The 17,314-nt window shown below is 39.9% G+C and overlaps 2 protein-coding genes across 11 annotated transcripts in view; one reads left to right on the top strand and one right to left on the bottom strand.

Moving 5' to 3' along the window:
- Positions 1-119: 119 nt before the first annotated feature.
- PIMREG (PICALM interacting mitotic regulator) lies at positions 120-4,927 on the top strand. The gene is made up of 4 exons (XM_072353941.1): positions 120-756; positions 1,570-1,885; positions 3,085-3,410; positions 4,719-4,927. Exons 2-4 carry the CDS (start codon positions 1,595-1,597, stop codon positions 4,819-4,821), a joined length of 720 nt encoding a protein of 239 aa, XP_072210042.1. The 5' UTR covers positions 120-756; positions 1,570-1,594; the 3' UTR covers positions 4,822-4,927.
- A 3,104-nt stretch (positions 4,928-8,031) lies between these two features.
- The window catches only part of PITPNM3 (PITPNM family member 3), a 65,946-nt gene continuing 56,663 nt past the window's right edge, over positions 8,032-17,314 (bottom strand). For all 10 annotated transcript variants that reach the window (XM_072353918.1, XM_072353917.1, XM_072353919.1 and 7 more), the window contains 4 exons: positions 16,659-16,808; positions 14,881-15,064; positions 14,350-14,478; positions 8,032-13,941 (listed from right to left, as the gene is read on the bottom strand). In XM_072353918.1, the coding sequence (XP_072210019.1) occupies positions 13,633-13,941; positions 14,350-14,478; positions 14,881-15,064; positions 16,659-16,808 (772 nt within the window). In that variant the 3' untranslated portion in view covers positions 8,032-13,632. The remainder of the gene's footprint in view (positions 13,942-14,349; positions 14,479-14,880; positions 15,065-16,658; positions 16,809-17,314) is intronic.

Here is a 17,314-nt window from a genome sequence, read left to right as displayed (position 1 = left end):
ACCTGGCTGCTCTTTCTGAGACGGCGTTTCTCCCAGTACCCGAGCGATCTTGTTTTGTCTAGGGCAGGACGCTGATTCGCTGGAGGACAGCCCACGTGGGTTTTGGTCCAGCGCCGTGCAGCGCCGTGCAATCTACGTCTCTGTTTCCTCCAGCTGCAGAAGACAGCGGGCGGCGTCATCTGAAGCTCGCAGTCAGCAGCACAGCAGCGAAAAGCAAGAACTTAAAAGCTCATAACGGATGGTCAGAAACAACAATGGTCACGTGGCCGCCGACTTCTGCGCAGCACCCGCCGCTGTGTTGCAGAGTCGCTCCCGCTGCTCGTCGGGACGAACCGCCGCCGCCGCCGCCCCTTCACCTTCACTTTTACCTTCCCCTTCACTTTGCTCTCCGTTCCCGCGCTCGTCGCGGCGGGCGACGCTGGCGCGCGGCCACCTCGCAGCCTAACGGCCACCGCGCTTCAGAGGGGCGGCAGCCAATCAGAGAGGAGGCGGGGCGGGATTTGAACGCGGCGGCCGAGGCGGCTCTTGTCTGGCGGCGGACTGTGCCGGGTCGTTCCCTGCGTACGAGGGGAGGAGTCCGGTCTCCTCCGGCCGGTATCCGTCGCCTTTACCGCCCTTACGGTGGTTACAACCGTTCGTTGCGGCAGCTCGCGGTGCAGGACCGGCTGTGCGGGAGCGACCGGCGGGGATAAACAGTGCTTGACAGCACCGATTAACCAACAGTAACATCACCTCTTAGCAAAGAAGCGGGATAAGGTACGGGGTAGTCGGTTAACTGACAGATTGCCCGATTACAAGCTTTTCCTTGCTGCTACATGCAAAAATGCACTGAAGATGTTAATGCCCTGGACGTTTTTGGATATAAAGGTTTTCATTAACTTCTTGTGCTCTGAGATAAGTAAGGCCACTTCTGAGAGGTGGGGGCTACTTAGGAAACGAGATTTAATAAGGAATATATGGGGAGTTTTGTAATATTTAATGTAACAATGGCAGAAGTCTCCCATGTTTGGTTTTTTGGGGTTTTTTTGTTTGTTTTTTGATCCACAGTATGTCTAATTCTTAATGAAACAGCAGTGAATGTCTAACTCTTAATTCAGATTGCTAAAATACATTTGCATTTCAGTTGCTTTTCGGAAGTAATAGCAGTATATTTTGCTAGTGAGCTCGTGAAAATTAGGAATTTAGAATACATAACACTTTTATGGATCGTTGTAAGTAATGGGCATTTTAGCCCTTCTTGCTTTTCTTCTGTCACTAGAAATTGTTGTCCACTTTTTGACTTGTCACGGTTACAGCTATAGATAAGTGTAAGTCAGGAGACAGCAGGAGCTCTGTAAGCTTGCCTGGGAGTAGAAGATTTTTAATGAAGCCAAAACTTTTGTGTGAGACCTTGGCTTAACTTGCAGTTAAACTCTGTTCTACTTTACAAGATCGAGTCTCACAGTTTACCAGGACTGATGTCCTGGAAATCAAACAAATGAGAAGACACATACATACAATGCCCACAGACATACATAAGTAGCTGTAGGAAAATTGCTCTAATGTTTCTTCTTATTCTCACTGTTTTAGAAATAAGGTTGACAACAGAAACAAGATGGCGTCTATGCTTCAAAATGTTAAGTCAACAATGGGCTGGCAGAAACACCTGCTTTTAAATGACTATGATGAGAATAAGAGCCCTGTGCCAGACAAATTCAAGAGAAAAGCTTCTTTCAATTCTCTTAATACTATTCGCATGTCTCTAAGAAAGCGAATACCATTAAAGCAAGTGGAGCTGAATTTCCATGAGACACCGCTTTGGGAAAACATGGAAGCAAGCAAGATGAACCAAGTGCTCCGAAGTATTACAAAAACAGCAAGAAATGCTTTTGGAACAGTGTCACAGGTACTTTGTCTTTGCAGTGGCATGTAGGTAGTGTCTATTTTTTGTTTCAATTTCCGCACAAAGATTTCTGAACTTTCATGTACTCCTTATAGTTTATCTTCTGTACTGCACAACGTAGTGGTCGGCTCACAAAACATAAAAAACTATTGGAGGGTGTCCAAAGGAAGGCTATAAAGATAGCGAAGGGTCTGGAAAGAAAGACATATGAGTGGCTGAGGTCACTTAAGTTTGTTCAGCATAGAGAAGGGGAGGTCTCATGGCAGCCTACAGTTTCCTCAAGGAAGCACAGAGTGTCCCTGCTGAGTTCTGCTCTCTGATGACAGTAAAAGGCATGGAGCTGCATCAGGGAGGGTCAAGATGGGGTTGGGGAAAGATTCTGCAACAGAGGCTGATGGGAATGAAAGAGGCTCCCTAGGGCAGTGGTCACAGCTTCTAGTTACTGGAGCTCAAGAAGCATTTGTACAGGGTTTCAGTTTTGAATGGTCCTGTCCTCTCTGTGGGTCCCTGCCAGCTCAGGATAGCCTATAATTATATGAACAAGTAGAAATTTTATTATCCTTGCTAGGTAACTCTTGCCTTATTATCTGGATAAATTATGGCTATGGCAGAACAAGAAAGCGAGAAGTAGCAACATGGGAAGTAATTTAATCAAAACCTTTTCCCTTATTGCATTTCATCATGTAAGATAGAGCAGCCCTCATGAGGAAGAATGTGGGTAGACTGCCATTGCTTGCAAATAGTTGTTTCTGAGAAAGGTGTAGCTTTATATATAAATTGTTTTTGTACCCACACTATTTATTAGGATGTTCTTCCAAATTGTCAACATAATTTGGTATGATAAAATCCAGTAGGTAGTAGTATGTTAGCAAACTGAAGTTTGTATTGTTCTTCCTGGTGGAAGACTTTAAGTGTACTTCAAGTTCATCGATGTGTATTAAGAAGCCTGGCTCTTTCTTGCACAGAATTAGCAGGTGTTTTTCTTCTCAAGCATGCAGAAGTCCTTAACAAGTTCCAAGGATTAGGGAAGCAAATGATCTAACCCAAGTCGGTACACAAGAAAAGCATTCATGCTAGACTAAACCTGATATGAGAGTGAAAGCTAGGGATTCAGCTCAAAGAGGCTTCCTCATCTTTGTGGTCCCAAACAATAGATTGATTGATTGATTTAGCTTAATATGTCTAACTGATGCATCTTTCAGAAAATACAGAAGACTTGCCAAAGCCCACTACATTCAACTGCGACCTTTCCAGCTGAAGATAGCTCTGCAACTGGTTTTTCCAAGAAAAGAATAGTGCAAACACCATGCCTCAGTGTGAACAGTGTTACTGCAGCTACTAGTTCCAAATGCACTCCGAAGTCCAGCAGAAGATTCTTGCTTGGGCCAACAAGGGTGTCAGAACATAAAGAATTGAGGGGTTTCCCATCCTGGCATGGTGAAGATACTGTCCCACTCTTGAGATCAAGGAGAGCATCGGCAGCACTGAAGAGCCTCTATTTGTCACCTATTCCTGCCAGCAGAAGAATGTAAGCCACGTTCTTTTGTAAACCTTATTGTTTGTTTGTTGTTGTTATGACTGCAGTATCTCGTACGATTAAAGGCAAGATGAAGGTTGTTAACCTATTCCACTGAAATGATCTACTACTAGAAGATTTAAATTCTTAGTTGCACATCCCTGCATAGAAAGCTTACAGTCAGAAACAGACTGTAACAAACAGTATCTGACTCAAGATCACAGAATCAATCACAGAATAGCATGGGTGGTAGGACATGACCTTAAATCACTTAATTCCAACTCCCTGCCCTGCTGTGGGCAGGGTTACCACCCACTAAATCAGATTGCCCAGTGCCCCATGCAGCCTGGCTTCAAGCCCCTCTAGGGCATCCACAACTACTCCAGACAACCTGTTCAGTGCCTCATCACCCTTTGAGTAAAAAACTTTATACTAATATCTTAACTAAGAGAGGGGGACACTTAGATTAAAACCATTCCCCCTTCTTCTATCAATATCTACCCATGTTAAAAGCCTGCCTCCCTCCTGTGTCTATAAGCTCCCCTGAAGTACTAGAAGTGAGGTGTCCTCAGACAGAGCCTTTTCTTCAGACTGAACAAGCCCAGATCCCTTGCTTTTCTTCACTGGTGAAGTGCAGCCCTCTAATTATCTTTGAGGCCTCTAGACCTGCTCCAACAGCTCAATGTATTTCTTGTGTTGAGGGCCCCAAGCCAGGATTTGTTGAGGGCCCCAAGCCAGACTCCAGATGGGGTCTTAAAATGGCAGTGTAAAGGGGAACAGTCACCTCCTTTGCCCTGCTGGCCGTCCCTCTTTTGTTGCACCCCAGGAAACAGTTGACCTTCTGGGCTGCTAGCGCATGCTGTTGGTTCATGTTGAGCTTTTTATCCATGAAGATACCAGATAACATCTCTTCAGGAGTGCTCTCAATGAGTTATTTTCCCAGTCTGTACACATCCTCAATCCAAGTGCAGCACCATGCATTTGGGTTATTGAATCCTATGATGTTCATGGGGGCTCACTTTTCAAGGTTGTCCAGGTCCATCTGGACCGTTCCTTCTTTTGTATCAGCTTCACCACTCAACTTCGTGTTATTAGCTGATTTGCTGAAGGTACACTCAATTCCACAATCCAGATCACTAATAGCGATGTTGAAGGTCCTAAGATGGACTATTTGGGGGTTAGCCAAGGATATAGAGCCAATGACTACAACTTACTGTCTGCAACCATCCAACCAATACCTTATCCACTGAATAGGCTTGGGCATTGCCACCTACTCAGTCTGTCCACTTTAATCTTTACTAATGACAATTCTGCTTCCAGAGTGGAATTTGACCATGAGTTGGAACTGGTCTCTTCAGGGATTTGCCAAGTGAAGCATCTTTTCTGGGCACCTGATGATGGTATTGTGAAAGACAAGAGGTAAATACTGTTAAGTATCCCTCATCTCAACTCCTGGTAATAAGCCACCTCTTGCTTAAACATTACGGTCTAAGTGATTGCTCTGACTCAGGATGATGAAAAGCTGTAGAACTTTATCAACTGTAACACAGAGCCTTTCTTTTTTCAAGATACCTGTGCAGATTAAATCAGCAGTTGGATGTGCAGATTTTAAAACATTAGATTCTCTCCTTGTCTTTGGGTTTCTTGTTGAGGAAGTCTGACCCAGTCAGACCCCAACTGTGACCTTGTATGAGAGCAGTACCTCCTTGCCTCTGTGTAGAAGAGCTGTCAGTCTAAATATGTTGAAAACAAAAAACAAACAAACCAAAAATCAAACTCTAAACCACTGACCACTTATCTGCATTGGTGTCTGCACATGTGTAAGAAATTTTCTTGTTAGGTAACTTTATGTTCACAAATAGTTAATGGTAACCATACCTCAAAATTTAGAGGATGCAGAAGTCTCTTGTACAAAACCTCATTTAATCCAAGTGGTGATAGTCTGCTGTGTTTGTAGAGGTTATGTCACGCCGAATTAGATGTTCAGTCAGTAAAAACTAAAGGTGAAGAATTACAACACAGAGCATTTCCCAAAACTCCTTCCTCTTAGAACAGTTAATGTCAAGCACTCAGAAATTGTCAAGCATCTAAAATCCTCTGGGGAGGGCTCAGCATTAAGTACTTTTGTCTACAAAGAGATAAAGGCATACAATCCTGTATAATTAAAAAAATAAAATTCAACTTCTACTAATGGAACCATTTTTAGATAACTGTAAGTTTAGTCCTATCAAGTTAGTAATAATATATATTGAAAATTCACTAAATATTCTTCCATCTGTTTGTGATATGACAGTTTCTCTCATTTGTAACTGAAGATAATATCAAACAGGTAAAGTAAATATTTGACATGTATCTACAAGGAGAAAATCTGCTGTTTGGAGAGCAAAAGACACATGAATTCAAACTTATTTAAAACTTTAGTGTGTGGAATCAAAAGGTTCTTCCCTCATATTTGTTGTGGTTTCTATAGCACACTGTTGCACAGTTGCAGAACTTAACCTTTATATTGTGGATTTTTGCACGTGGATTAGTTAAATTTTCTGACGTAAGCCATAAGTTAGGCTTCTATGCAAGCAACAGTTTTCCTCATCCTGTATGAGAAAATTGCTGGTACTGATGTCTTTGTCTCTTGACTAAAATCACAAAGCACTACAGAACAAACTATTACCCTAAACAGTCTAATTGTTGTGGAACAAGGTCAGCCGGTGGATGGGCCTGAGCAATTGCACAAGAATTGCTAGATAACAACAGCTGAAGTGAACCACGGAACGGGATGTGATAAAGTGCCTTGCTAAGTGTCCCATGATGACATGATTTATTGAAGGGAGGACTCTGAGTGGGAAAGGGCATGTGCGCATGGGGTTGCGTTATTGGGTGTATGGGATGAGCCTGTGCAGAAGCCATGCCGGTATATAAGCAGTGTGATGCAGCGGTAAATCAAGAGCAGGCTCCATGGCGTCCATGATTGCGTCTCTCTCTGGATGGGGTCCGGTCCAGAAATGGGACCAGACCAGACAGGGTCAGTTGTCAGAAACTACACTAATTCTAGTTTGTTTTTTTGTTTTGTTTTTTTCTCTCTCGCATTGTCTCAGTAATTAATACAGTGATAACAAATGTAGTTGATGTATGCATTGTTAGCATTTTTAAACACAATAATTGTACTTAAGTGAATAGGAATAGTAATTCTTTGTACTATGTTTCTGAGCATCGCTTCTAGTGTCAACTCATTGCACCGTTACTTGATTTGCTATGAATATGTCACAAGAGCCTCAATTACCTTCACTGTGATCTGCATTGTGAGATTAACACAATGTCCAATGCTTAAAAGGAGCTGATAGTCAGGGCAGAGAAAGACTTCTAATGTGGTCTGGTAGTGACAGGACAAGGGGGAACAATTTTAAACTAACGGAATGGGAGGTTTAGATATTGGGGAAATTTTTCACACAGAAGGGGGTGAGACATTGGAATAAGTTGCCCAGAAAAGTTGTGTATATTCCATGAGGCATTCAAGGCCAGGTGGATGGAACCCTAGGCAACCTAATCTAGTACCTGATTTAGAAGCTGGCAACCCTGCTATGGTGTGGGAGTTGGAACTGGATTGTCTTAAAGGTCCCTTTCAACCCAAGCCACTGTATGATTAATACCTTTGCATTTGAAGTATTTCTTTTGTTCAAAGGGGATGTTATACTGTGTTGTATGTACATATGTCTCTGATGTTGCAGGCCAACAACATAAAATAGGAGGCATTAGTTTTGGAGCAATCCACTATTATAACTACCATTATTTGCTATTATAATACAGGTATTCTGTTCAATGAAGTTTACTAGGCATTTGACACATGTACTTTACTTAAACAAATGCTACTTAAAAAAAACAATTAACAAGCCTTTTTTGATGAGTGACTCATAACTGAATGTTGACTTTCAAACTGGAACAAAGATTTCTCAAGCTTCAAGAATTCAACAGCCGTTTCTGTAGTAGCAGTTTTGGAATTTCCTTTCTACTCTAAGCTGAACCTTCAAACAAAAGAGTCATTCAGACAGTTTTCTGTACAGTGACTTTTAAAATGCATATGTAATTTTGTAAAAGTGGAACAGCTAAAATTTTAATGATATTAAGTATAAATGTAGGAAACAGTAATGTTTGGTTCTGATTTAAGTACTGATTTTAATACTCATTCCTGATTTCAATTTTTCTTGTTAAATGAAATTTATTAAATAATGAAATAATTAGCAGGCTCTGGAAACATGAAAACATCCCGGCCTTCAGATGACTGGTGAGAGCTTCAGCTTGTGTTATTTTTTGTTGTTTTTTTTTAGCAAACTAAACCAAATAAGCAAAACACCCATTGCCTTTGTAAATGGAACAGTAGTTATTCTTTGTACGTACTGAGATTGCTTCGATACATTTTTTTACAAGGATGGTGTCTCATTATTGAAGTATCTTCTCCTACTACTTTTGAAAAGATAGGGCGGTTGAAGTTCACAGGTTGACTTCTATTCACAAACTGAAGTTCTACTCTAGATGGTCACCCATACTAAACAGCTCGTATACTGTTTTTACTTGCTACCACAACATGCCAATGATGATCTAAGACTTTCAATACCGTTGATGAGAAGAGCCAGGAACACTGTTTGCTTAAAGGCAAGGAAGGTTTTATTTGATTAATATAAGATTTTAAAAACCAGCTCACATCAAAATCTATACGAGTTGTAGAAATCTTACTGCTTATTTCATATTAAGAAATGCATTATTGTACATTTTTGAATCTTTACAAGGCAGCCATAAGAAATATAAACATTTGTCACCAGATAGAACCTTCTCACTGACAAACAATATTTAAAAGTTTACACTCAATAAAACTATAGACTGAAAGAAAATATACAATTTCAAGTTTACTAATAGGAATTCAGTTCTAAGTGGACCATCCTTTCCCCTCCCCAACAAATAGAAAAATATATTATGGAAACAGCTTGGGGTTCTGTGAGAGGGCTGCCACTCTGGCCTCCACACCAGAGGTCCCAGAATTGGTAACCCTTAGAGGCTACAAGTTTTAAGTTAAGTAGTAATCTCTGTTAACCCATTTCTCAGCAGATCATTGTAAACCTGTTTCTTCCTCTCCTTCCTCCTCTCCTCCTCCACTTGAGTTCTATACAACCTTATAAATTAATCTGCCAAAATTTTCTTCATGCTCCTCCACCCTCCAAACAATGATATGAAATTTTAAAGGTAGCTTATTGGGTTAAATTAAAATAGAAAAACTTTTATCCCATTACCTTGGGCTTAATTTAAAAGGAAGGAGAGAGGGAATACCAATACCTTACTTGGATCGCAGAGTCCATGGCACAGGATTCTAGCTGCTCAGGGACATTTCCTGTTTCTGAAGCAAAAGAGATCTCTTCATCCAGAAAGGTGTGTTATTACCTTTTTTTTTTCTTTTTCTTTTTTTTTTTTTTTTCCCCTTAATGAATTTTAGGACCATAAATAGAAACTTAAAGATACAATTGAACAATTAAATAGAATTGAAGTCAAATCACCTTGTTAAAACCACAATTTCTATGGACGCTATGAACATAGATCATAAAGAATCACTGCTCTCACAGAAGCTGAGGAAGAAAGCTGGAAATGTTTGTGCTTAGGGAATTCTATCTCCTACCAACTCCAGAAGAGAACAAAAAGTGCTGCTTTCTCCCCTGCATGACTGAAATGAACACTTCAATGCAGAAATCTTGATTTAAGAGCTTGTATTTTGAGCTGAAACCAGAAAAAACTACGAAACTGCATCCCACACAATCTCATCTTCACTATTAAGCCAACAAGCTCATTAAGAAAGGGTCCACATTGGAATTGTTTAGTACTTTTATAACATACTCACTGTCTGTAGCTTATAGGCAAAAGGAGGAAAAATGTGGAGAATCCCATCTGTTCAGTAACAATTATTGCAGCAGTTACAAATTATAAAAGCTGAAAATACCTTTGGTTTTTTGGTATAATTAAAAATGCTTTCAAATGAAGTTTTTAACGCATTTAGGACAGGAAATGAATGAAGAATTTCATTTTTCCCTTCTGAATTTATACTGTGAAATACATGATAATTCTACAGCCTTAACTATCAGGGACTTACTTAAACACACATATTAGCAGTGTCGTGATCTTGCAATGTGTAAATAAGACAATGTGTTCACTAAGAAAAGCAAAGCAAGGCTATTTTGCAAAATGGTAGAGCTTCAAGATAAATGTCGCTGCATTTATTTTAATTATAGATTAAAGTATTAAGTTTATTTCTCTGTGGTATCTGCACTTCTACATAATGACTAAAAAGCTTTTATTTTGTTTAGAAATGACTTCCCTACATAGTAGAGAAGTGATGTGCAACAAATCAGAATAGCAACTCTCATGAATCCATAAGGAACAAGAGCAATGATCAATGCCATGTCAATTTTACATTTGATACAATTTTTATGCAGAACAAATATAAACCATGCCACAAAACTAAATAGGTGTAATCTGTTCCAAGTGCACCAGCATATGCAAATACTTTTTTTAATTGAATAAACACCGTCATTGTTAAAAAAAAATAATTACAATTTTGCTGTGAAAGCAGAAACAAAACATCACTTAAGGTTGCTTTCAATAGTTACACACATACAAAGTACACGACAGTGGAAATGTGTGTTTTCACAATACCTCAGATAAATCTTGGTAAATCTAAAATGGCTACTGATCACAGTTGTTTCTACTTTTTGTCTAATACTGTAATTTGAAACTGGATATACATCAACAATTCAAAGAAGTTAAGTAAGTGCTTTCAGGTGTGGCCTACTTTGTATTCACTTGTACTACCACTTCAACACTTACTAAAATAACAGCTATGTGTTTCACAGTTTCACTTCTGCTTCTTCTATTCAGCAGATAAGTGTGTTTCTCTGTAATATGCAGCTTTCTCTGTCTGTTTCCCTTCTGTGGAAAAGCTTCAGAACTTCCACAGCCTGTAAGGTTAAAGAAAGTGCTGCCCATACAGAGAATGCAGAGGTGAGGACCAGTAGAGAACTGAAAGGCTGTAAGATCATGCTCAACCTCAGTGAATGGCCTGCCTAAGAGGACTGATAATCCCTCCGTGATAACTGAAGTGAAACTGTAATCCCCACATGAAATGAACAGACGTTCATGCTCAGATGGAGGCATGCTATCAGGCAATAAACCATTCTGTCCCTGAGCGTTAAGTAGTGTTGACATGATGAAACGACCATGTGAGCTCTCATAGGAAACAAAGTCAGGGAAAATATTTCCAGCTGAATTCCAGTATGACATTTAGAGACTAAATTGTTACCACTCTCAATCAAGCACAAAGAGTAGCACTTGTTTTACTACTTTTAGCTCATAATATACTGTGGATACATATACAGAACCAACACAGCGACTAAAAGATTCATTTAACCTTGTGTTTATATGCAGTCTCTTAATAACAGTCACAGAATAACACACAGATCTCTCTTTTGAAAGGAAGTATGTCTTTCTATGGTAGTAACTTAATTCAACAAATAGATTTTGGATGATAGAGGTAGACCGCTAAACCAGAATTAATTTTGCTAGTACTAGTAGGTATAGTGATTACTATGAGGATACTGCTACGCAGCACCCAGTGATTAAGAAACTAAGTTCAAATTCTGCAGTCAGTGTTGACTTTCTGTCCTCTAAGCAAATTTCAAGTTTGCTTGTTGCATTTCTCCACTCTTCAATTCATTCACCAATTTAAAACCAACAACCAAGAGCATGCTCAAAATACTTATATTCCACTGGGTATGCTCTGGCAAGAGTCAAAACTGACAGACATGGAAACACAAGAAAAAAGGTTTCTTTTCCTAGGAGGCTGCCAAGACTGCTCTACTGCTCTGTTATATCAGCCATGTATTGGTCAGACACAGGGCTGGTCTTGGCTGGTCTTTTCAGAGGATGTATTCTGGGCACTGCCTTTTTTTTTTTTTTCTATCTGTTAAAGCAAGATATATTTAACAGGAAAGAAGCACAGATATAAACATCAGGTGCGCATTTCGCTACCTGCTTTTTTTCTTTCCTAGATCAGCGGCAGGAAAGAAAACCTCATCAGTATGATAAGAAGCCTTCCCTGCTCTAACATCTTCTCTGACACCTCTGCAAGCAGTGAACTGACTGGAGGAAGATGGAGTATGCTCTCTGGTCTACTTTGTGCAATCTCCTAGCTGCAGAGGCTAAGGAAAGAAATGGACACAATCAGAATAAAAACACACAGTGGACCATGATAAAACACTGAAAACTACTTAAATTTATGGCTTAAACAGCTGTGAAACTACTGGGAAAAATGTAAACCTGAAGACTGCTTCTGTGTAGTTCATTTAGCTTTTGCAGCTGGCTACCTTGGCAGCAGAGATTAAAAACCCCAGGCCCCAGTAACAGCAGTAACAGAAGTTACCTCTTCCTAATGAACATGAACTACTAAAATCTTAACATCCTTCCTAAATTTTCAGCAAAAAAATTTCCTCTTTCCTTACAGGAAGCATTATAAAAAACTACTGATGTGCCAGAGATCTTTCAGGATGTTTGAAACAGGTAACTCAGAAACTTGCTAAGTGATAAGCTTAAAAAAAAACCCAACAGCAATCACTACCCTTTATACACTAGTTTGCTGGTTCCCTCTTAAGACAAAAGCCACAAAGCTGTCCGTCAAAAAGCAGACTGAAACTTTTGTGTGAACTGGGAATTATTGGACTTACTTTGGCACCACCGTCATAGTTTTCCATGGCATTCCTTCTCTGTTTTACGTACCAACTTTGAAATCATTAACAACATCTTCCCCCCAGTGCCAAAAAACGGAGTGAGGGAAGTCAAACAAATCCAGAAACAGCTTAAGAAGTCACCTGTTGACTGTAAGCTTTCTCAGGGTAACAGTTTGATTTTAACTTTAAAAGAAAACTGGTTTTGTGCTGTAGCAACTTCACTGCAGGTTTTGAAACATACATCAGTTCTATCATAAAAGTTATGTTCATGAATTTAGCATGGTGGAAATAGTTGCATAAAGAACCAGCAAACTGCAGCTATGTTAACTATCTACAACATTTAGTTTAGAAATATTATCACTTACGGAAAATTTCACACGTTTTACTTCTAGTAAGTAAAAGACCTAAGAGAAATAAGAAGGAAAACACACATTTGGCACCTCCATTCTTTGAAGCTCAACTACTGCAACTTTGATTGCTATAGATTGTCTTAGCAGAGCACTTGCTGTGAAGCATGAGAAGGTACATGATTTACTCCATTAGCATTTATTTTTATCCTGCAGATTAAAGATTCTAGTTAGAATACCGGAAAAAGTGACTGCTCTGCAGATTTCAGACCCCCTAGTAAATGGGCTCCCTTAAGGCTTCCATCTTAGAATCTGTGTCTCAGTCTGAAATGGTCAGCGACACACAGTTCACACATTTTACACAGTCACCAAGTTTCACAAAAATCACACTGTTTTGTACACCTGCACATCACTTTGCATACAGCAACACTGACTACTTCAAACTGTGGCAGAGATGTTTATTACTAACATTAAGCGTTTATGATTTGGTTCGCAGGCAGAGTTCTATTTACTTGATGTCCAGCACCTTATGCAGCATGAGTGCCTTTATTAGCATTTGTTGACCAACAGTATAAGCTGAAAAGAAATCCTGGACTCAAGGCACCCAAAAATCATCTTGCTGTACAGATCCTGATGACCCACTGTTGTACTCTCACCTCTGCTTCCCTTACAAATGTATCACTTTATCAAAAGTGAATTGGCAAGAGATGAAACTAATGGTTTAAGTGTAAACTTTCTCTGTAACCTATGGGATCTACTGTTTATACTGTTCTGGGTGCAGCTAGACAGCTGATACTACAATCCTTCTTTTGAGAAAAAAGCCTTGTAGCAGCTTTTTCTCTTATTGCACATTTTATTGTATCTGTTGTAAAAAATAACTAAATAACTGAAGAATATTTTTTTCCTGTTGTTTTAATGTTTAAGCATTTGGGATAGTTTTAGAGTGTTTTAAAATTTCCCAATATATCGAGAGAACAAACTGGAAGTTCCCTGGTTGGTATAAGAAGACATTTTCCAGAGCAGGGAAGACAGTTTCCCCTCTACACCTCCGAGTTTGAAGCTGCCTAAATACTACCTTTGAGGCATGACCACAAGTTAAATAGAGGGCACCCAAAATCTACAGCCTCAGGTTTCCTATGGAACAGACTCAAATTTGTGGACTCCACCCCTAACCCAAGCAATGGAAGGCAAATGCCTATCATGATCTTTGTCTGACTCAGGCTGGCTCTGGGCACGCTCTGGTTTGGGGTTTGCAGAAGGTGGGTCAGGTTGCTGTACAGACATAGTCCTGCGGAGATGGTTTCTCTTGCGCAAAAACTCAGGTTGAGAGTGGAGGCCAAAGCTGCCTTTTCTCAAGATCATCCGAGAGTTGTTCTTTTTGGATCGTGAATGAAGACTGAACTCCAATGAGGCCAAGTGGGCTGCATAACCCTCACTGAGGAACTGAAATACAGAGGAAAGGGAGTGACAAGTTACCACTGCTTCAAACTATAGACTCTATAAGGAGTTAAGTTCCTATCTTTGGCAGCCTAGTTAGAGATATACAGAAGAATCACATTAGACTCCTTGTGCTTTTTTCAGTGAATTCTTCGATTTTGTTGTTCAAGAATATGCCATGTATGCACTTGCAGGTAGAAAAAGTGACCATTCAATTCTCTTTATTATTCGCTCTGCCATAAAATTCCTCCTCTGAGACCAAAACTGTCTATTCTCCTCTGAAATATTCTCTGCTCTTTATTTTCTGAGTCTGTGTAGGCATGTGTGTGCATGCACACATTCACACAGACACGTTTCCCTGCTCCTCTGAAAACTTCCTAGTTTAGTAGCAAGAGTTAAGCAAGAGTTACTTACTTGACACTGTGCCTGGTATTTCTTTGTTGGTCGTCCAACTATGTAGATCTGGGATGGCGACAGAGCCAAGACATTGTAAACGGAAATATCCTTTGTTGAACCATATGCAGCACAGATTTTGATGTGGCACTGAAACGAATATTACTTGCGGAGTGAGTAATACGGCTACTGAACAGCATGCATTACAGGGATGGAACTTGTTTTGCACGGAAACAGCAGATAAACTCACTGTTAGCGTTTCTGTAAAGTATGCACAGCTAAACCTGTCTGCCTGAGTGACAGCAAAGTTATGAATAGGCAGACAGGAAAGAACATGTAGTTTATTTATTTGTAATACTACACGCCAGAAGGTGCATTTGGATGTTTTATTAGCCACCTTTGCTCTTTAAAAAGTAATAAATGACATTAGGAATGGCAAAAATATAACAGCAGTAGGATTTACTGCTCCAAAGGAAGAGACAGCTCTTACTTCAATGAATGACAATTTCTAGTAAAAGGTTTCAGGAATATCAACATGCTTCTAGTACGTACCTCTTGCATGAGATTCCGTAGAAAAATAGTCTTTTGTCGCAGTGGGTCATGAACAAGTCCATCAGAGAAGAAGATCATTCCTTGAGGGAAGTTGTGTTGAGATAACCATGAAACCACACGCTGTTTTTGCATATCTGGACGGCCAGTAATATAGATAATCAGATATCCTAGGTCCTGCCAATGTCTGTCACAAGCAACAGATAAATTATATAGGTGAAGAAAAAAAATTAATGCCTACAGGTCACATCAGTATTTATTTGCCTGACACAGACCCAGTCAGACAAGATCTTCCAACAGGTGTGAATCAACATGCCTAAGCATCTGCACCTACTGAGAAATGATGTAATAAAATCTACATCTTGAGAGAGATGGAGGAAAGCAAGCAACAGTCCAGTATCATACAGCATGAGACTCATATAAAACTTAAAAGCTATAAACTCACAACTACCTCACGCAACTCTACAGGCTTGGGGAGGAGCGGCTGGAAAGCTGTCTGACAAAACAGGACCTTGGTGTGCTGATGGACAGTCAGCTGAATGTGAGCCAGCAGTGTGCCCAGGTGGCCAAGAATGCCAGCAGCATCCTGGCTTGTATCAGGAAATGGTGTGGTGAGCAGAACAAGGGAAGTCATCCTGCCCCTGTACTTGGCACTGTTGAGTCCTCACTTTGAGTACTGTGTTAAGCTTTGGGCACCTCAAAACAGAATGGACATTCAGACTCTGGAGCAGGTCCAAAGAAGGGTAACGAAGCTTGTGAAGGGCTTGGAGAATATGCCCTATGAGGAGTTACTGAAGGAATTGGGGCTGTTTAGTATTGGGAAAAGGAGGCTGAGGGGATACCTTATTGCTCTCTTCAAATACCTGAAATGTGACCGCAATGAGAGCAAGGCTGGTCTCTTCTTACTGGTTACAGGTGACAGAATGAGGGGAAATGGCCTCAAGATGTTGACAGGGGAGGACTAGTTTGGATATCAGGAAAAACTTCTTTACAGAAAGGGTAGTTAAGTGCACTGGAATGGGCTGCCCAGGGAGGTGGTTAAGTCACCATCCCTGAATATGTTTAAAATCCATTTGGATGTGGTGCTCAGGGACATGATTTAGTGGTGAGTTGTTAGAGTTACGGTAGTATGGTTAGGCTGTGGTTGGAACTGATGATCTTGACTTTTCCAACCTGAGCAATACTATCATTCTATGAACTTCAGTTATATCTCAAGTTCTACTACCTTTGAAATTTATAATGAGATTCCCTGTGATTTCAGCTGTAGGAAGTGGAAAGTTCTTGAGAATCGGCATCCCTCCTTTCCCATGTAAGCTCCAAAACGAGCACTGTACTTCTTTGCCCACTGCAAGAATTGCAAGACTGAATTATGAGCCTTTTAACTTTTCCTCCAGAAAATGCTTTTGCACTCATGGCAATGTGTCATTCAGAAGCAGAATTACATCCTTATTTGAAGCTGACAAAACATAAAATACACTCTTTGCTAATCACAGTAACAAATGAAATCATTATAAATTCATTATGCTCACTTTAACATCATATTCTCAAGAAGCATTCTTTATGCAACTTAACATACAAATTGTAAAGTAAACCAAAGCATTCTAAGATTCCTCAGAAAACCATGAACAATTGTTGTCCAAGTAAATACAGCGTAAAAAAAGCGTATCTGCAAAACACTTTTGTATATGTAGTAGAAAAAATCTATTCTGCCCTCTTCCTCCTATTGTGTTCTAACAGAGAAGTTAGAAATTTACAAACTGAAGCATGCAAACCATACTCACCTTACCACATCGACAGCCCCAGCTCGGACTTTGGGGTCACTTCCCATTATTGAAACACTTGCTGCAAATGAACCATCAATGCTGAACACAACACACTCCATTCCTCGGGGAAGCACAGTCAGGTAGCTTGTGGCACTGCTCTGGTCCCCTCTGCAGATAAAAAGCAATACATGTTTTTTTAGAAGGAGAATATTGTCTGCATGTTCTAGTTAAGAACTCATACTAGATCTGTCTGGATCTGCGGCTTCAACAGTCTGTGTTAAATGGGACTTTTCATTTCAGTTCTTTATGGGGAAATTAAAGGCTACACTTTTAGAAAATAACTTTCCAAACAAGAAATTTGGAAGCTGACTTTAATAAGACATCACATTCATACAAATATACAATTTATACTGAACAAACAACACTGAAGAACTTAAACTTTGAATGTTGTCTATATATACACACAGATAATACACTGATGCTCTATTGACATACATGCATTTTGCACAGAAATTAGCTATATTTTTTCCCCCAACAGTCTATAATTACTGGTAAATTATTAGAAATTACAACAGGAGAACTGACACACATCATTTATTGGCATCCACCTGCTTATATACATCAACTTATCTCTACTAGAATTTTATTGAATAGAATTTTTAAAAGCACAGCTT

This window comes from Excalfactoria chinensis, chromosome 19 (assembly GCF_039878825.1).
Source record: "Excalfactoria chinensis isolate bCotChi1 chromosome 19, bCotChi1.hap2, whole genome shotgun sequence".
Taxonomy (NCBI): Eukaryota; Metazoa; Chordata; class Aves; order Galliformes; family Phasianidae; genus Excalfactoria; species Excalfactoria chinensis.
The sequence above is the reverse complement of the archived record's forward strand: the minus strand, read 5'-3'. Positions and strand labels throughout refer to the sequence as shown.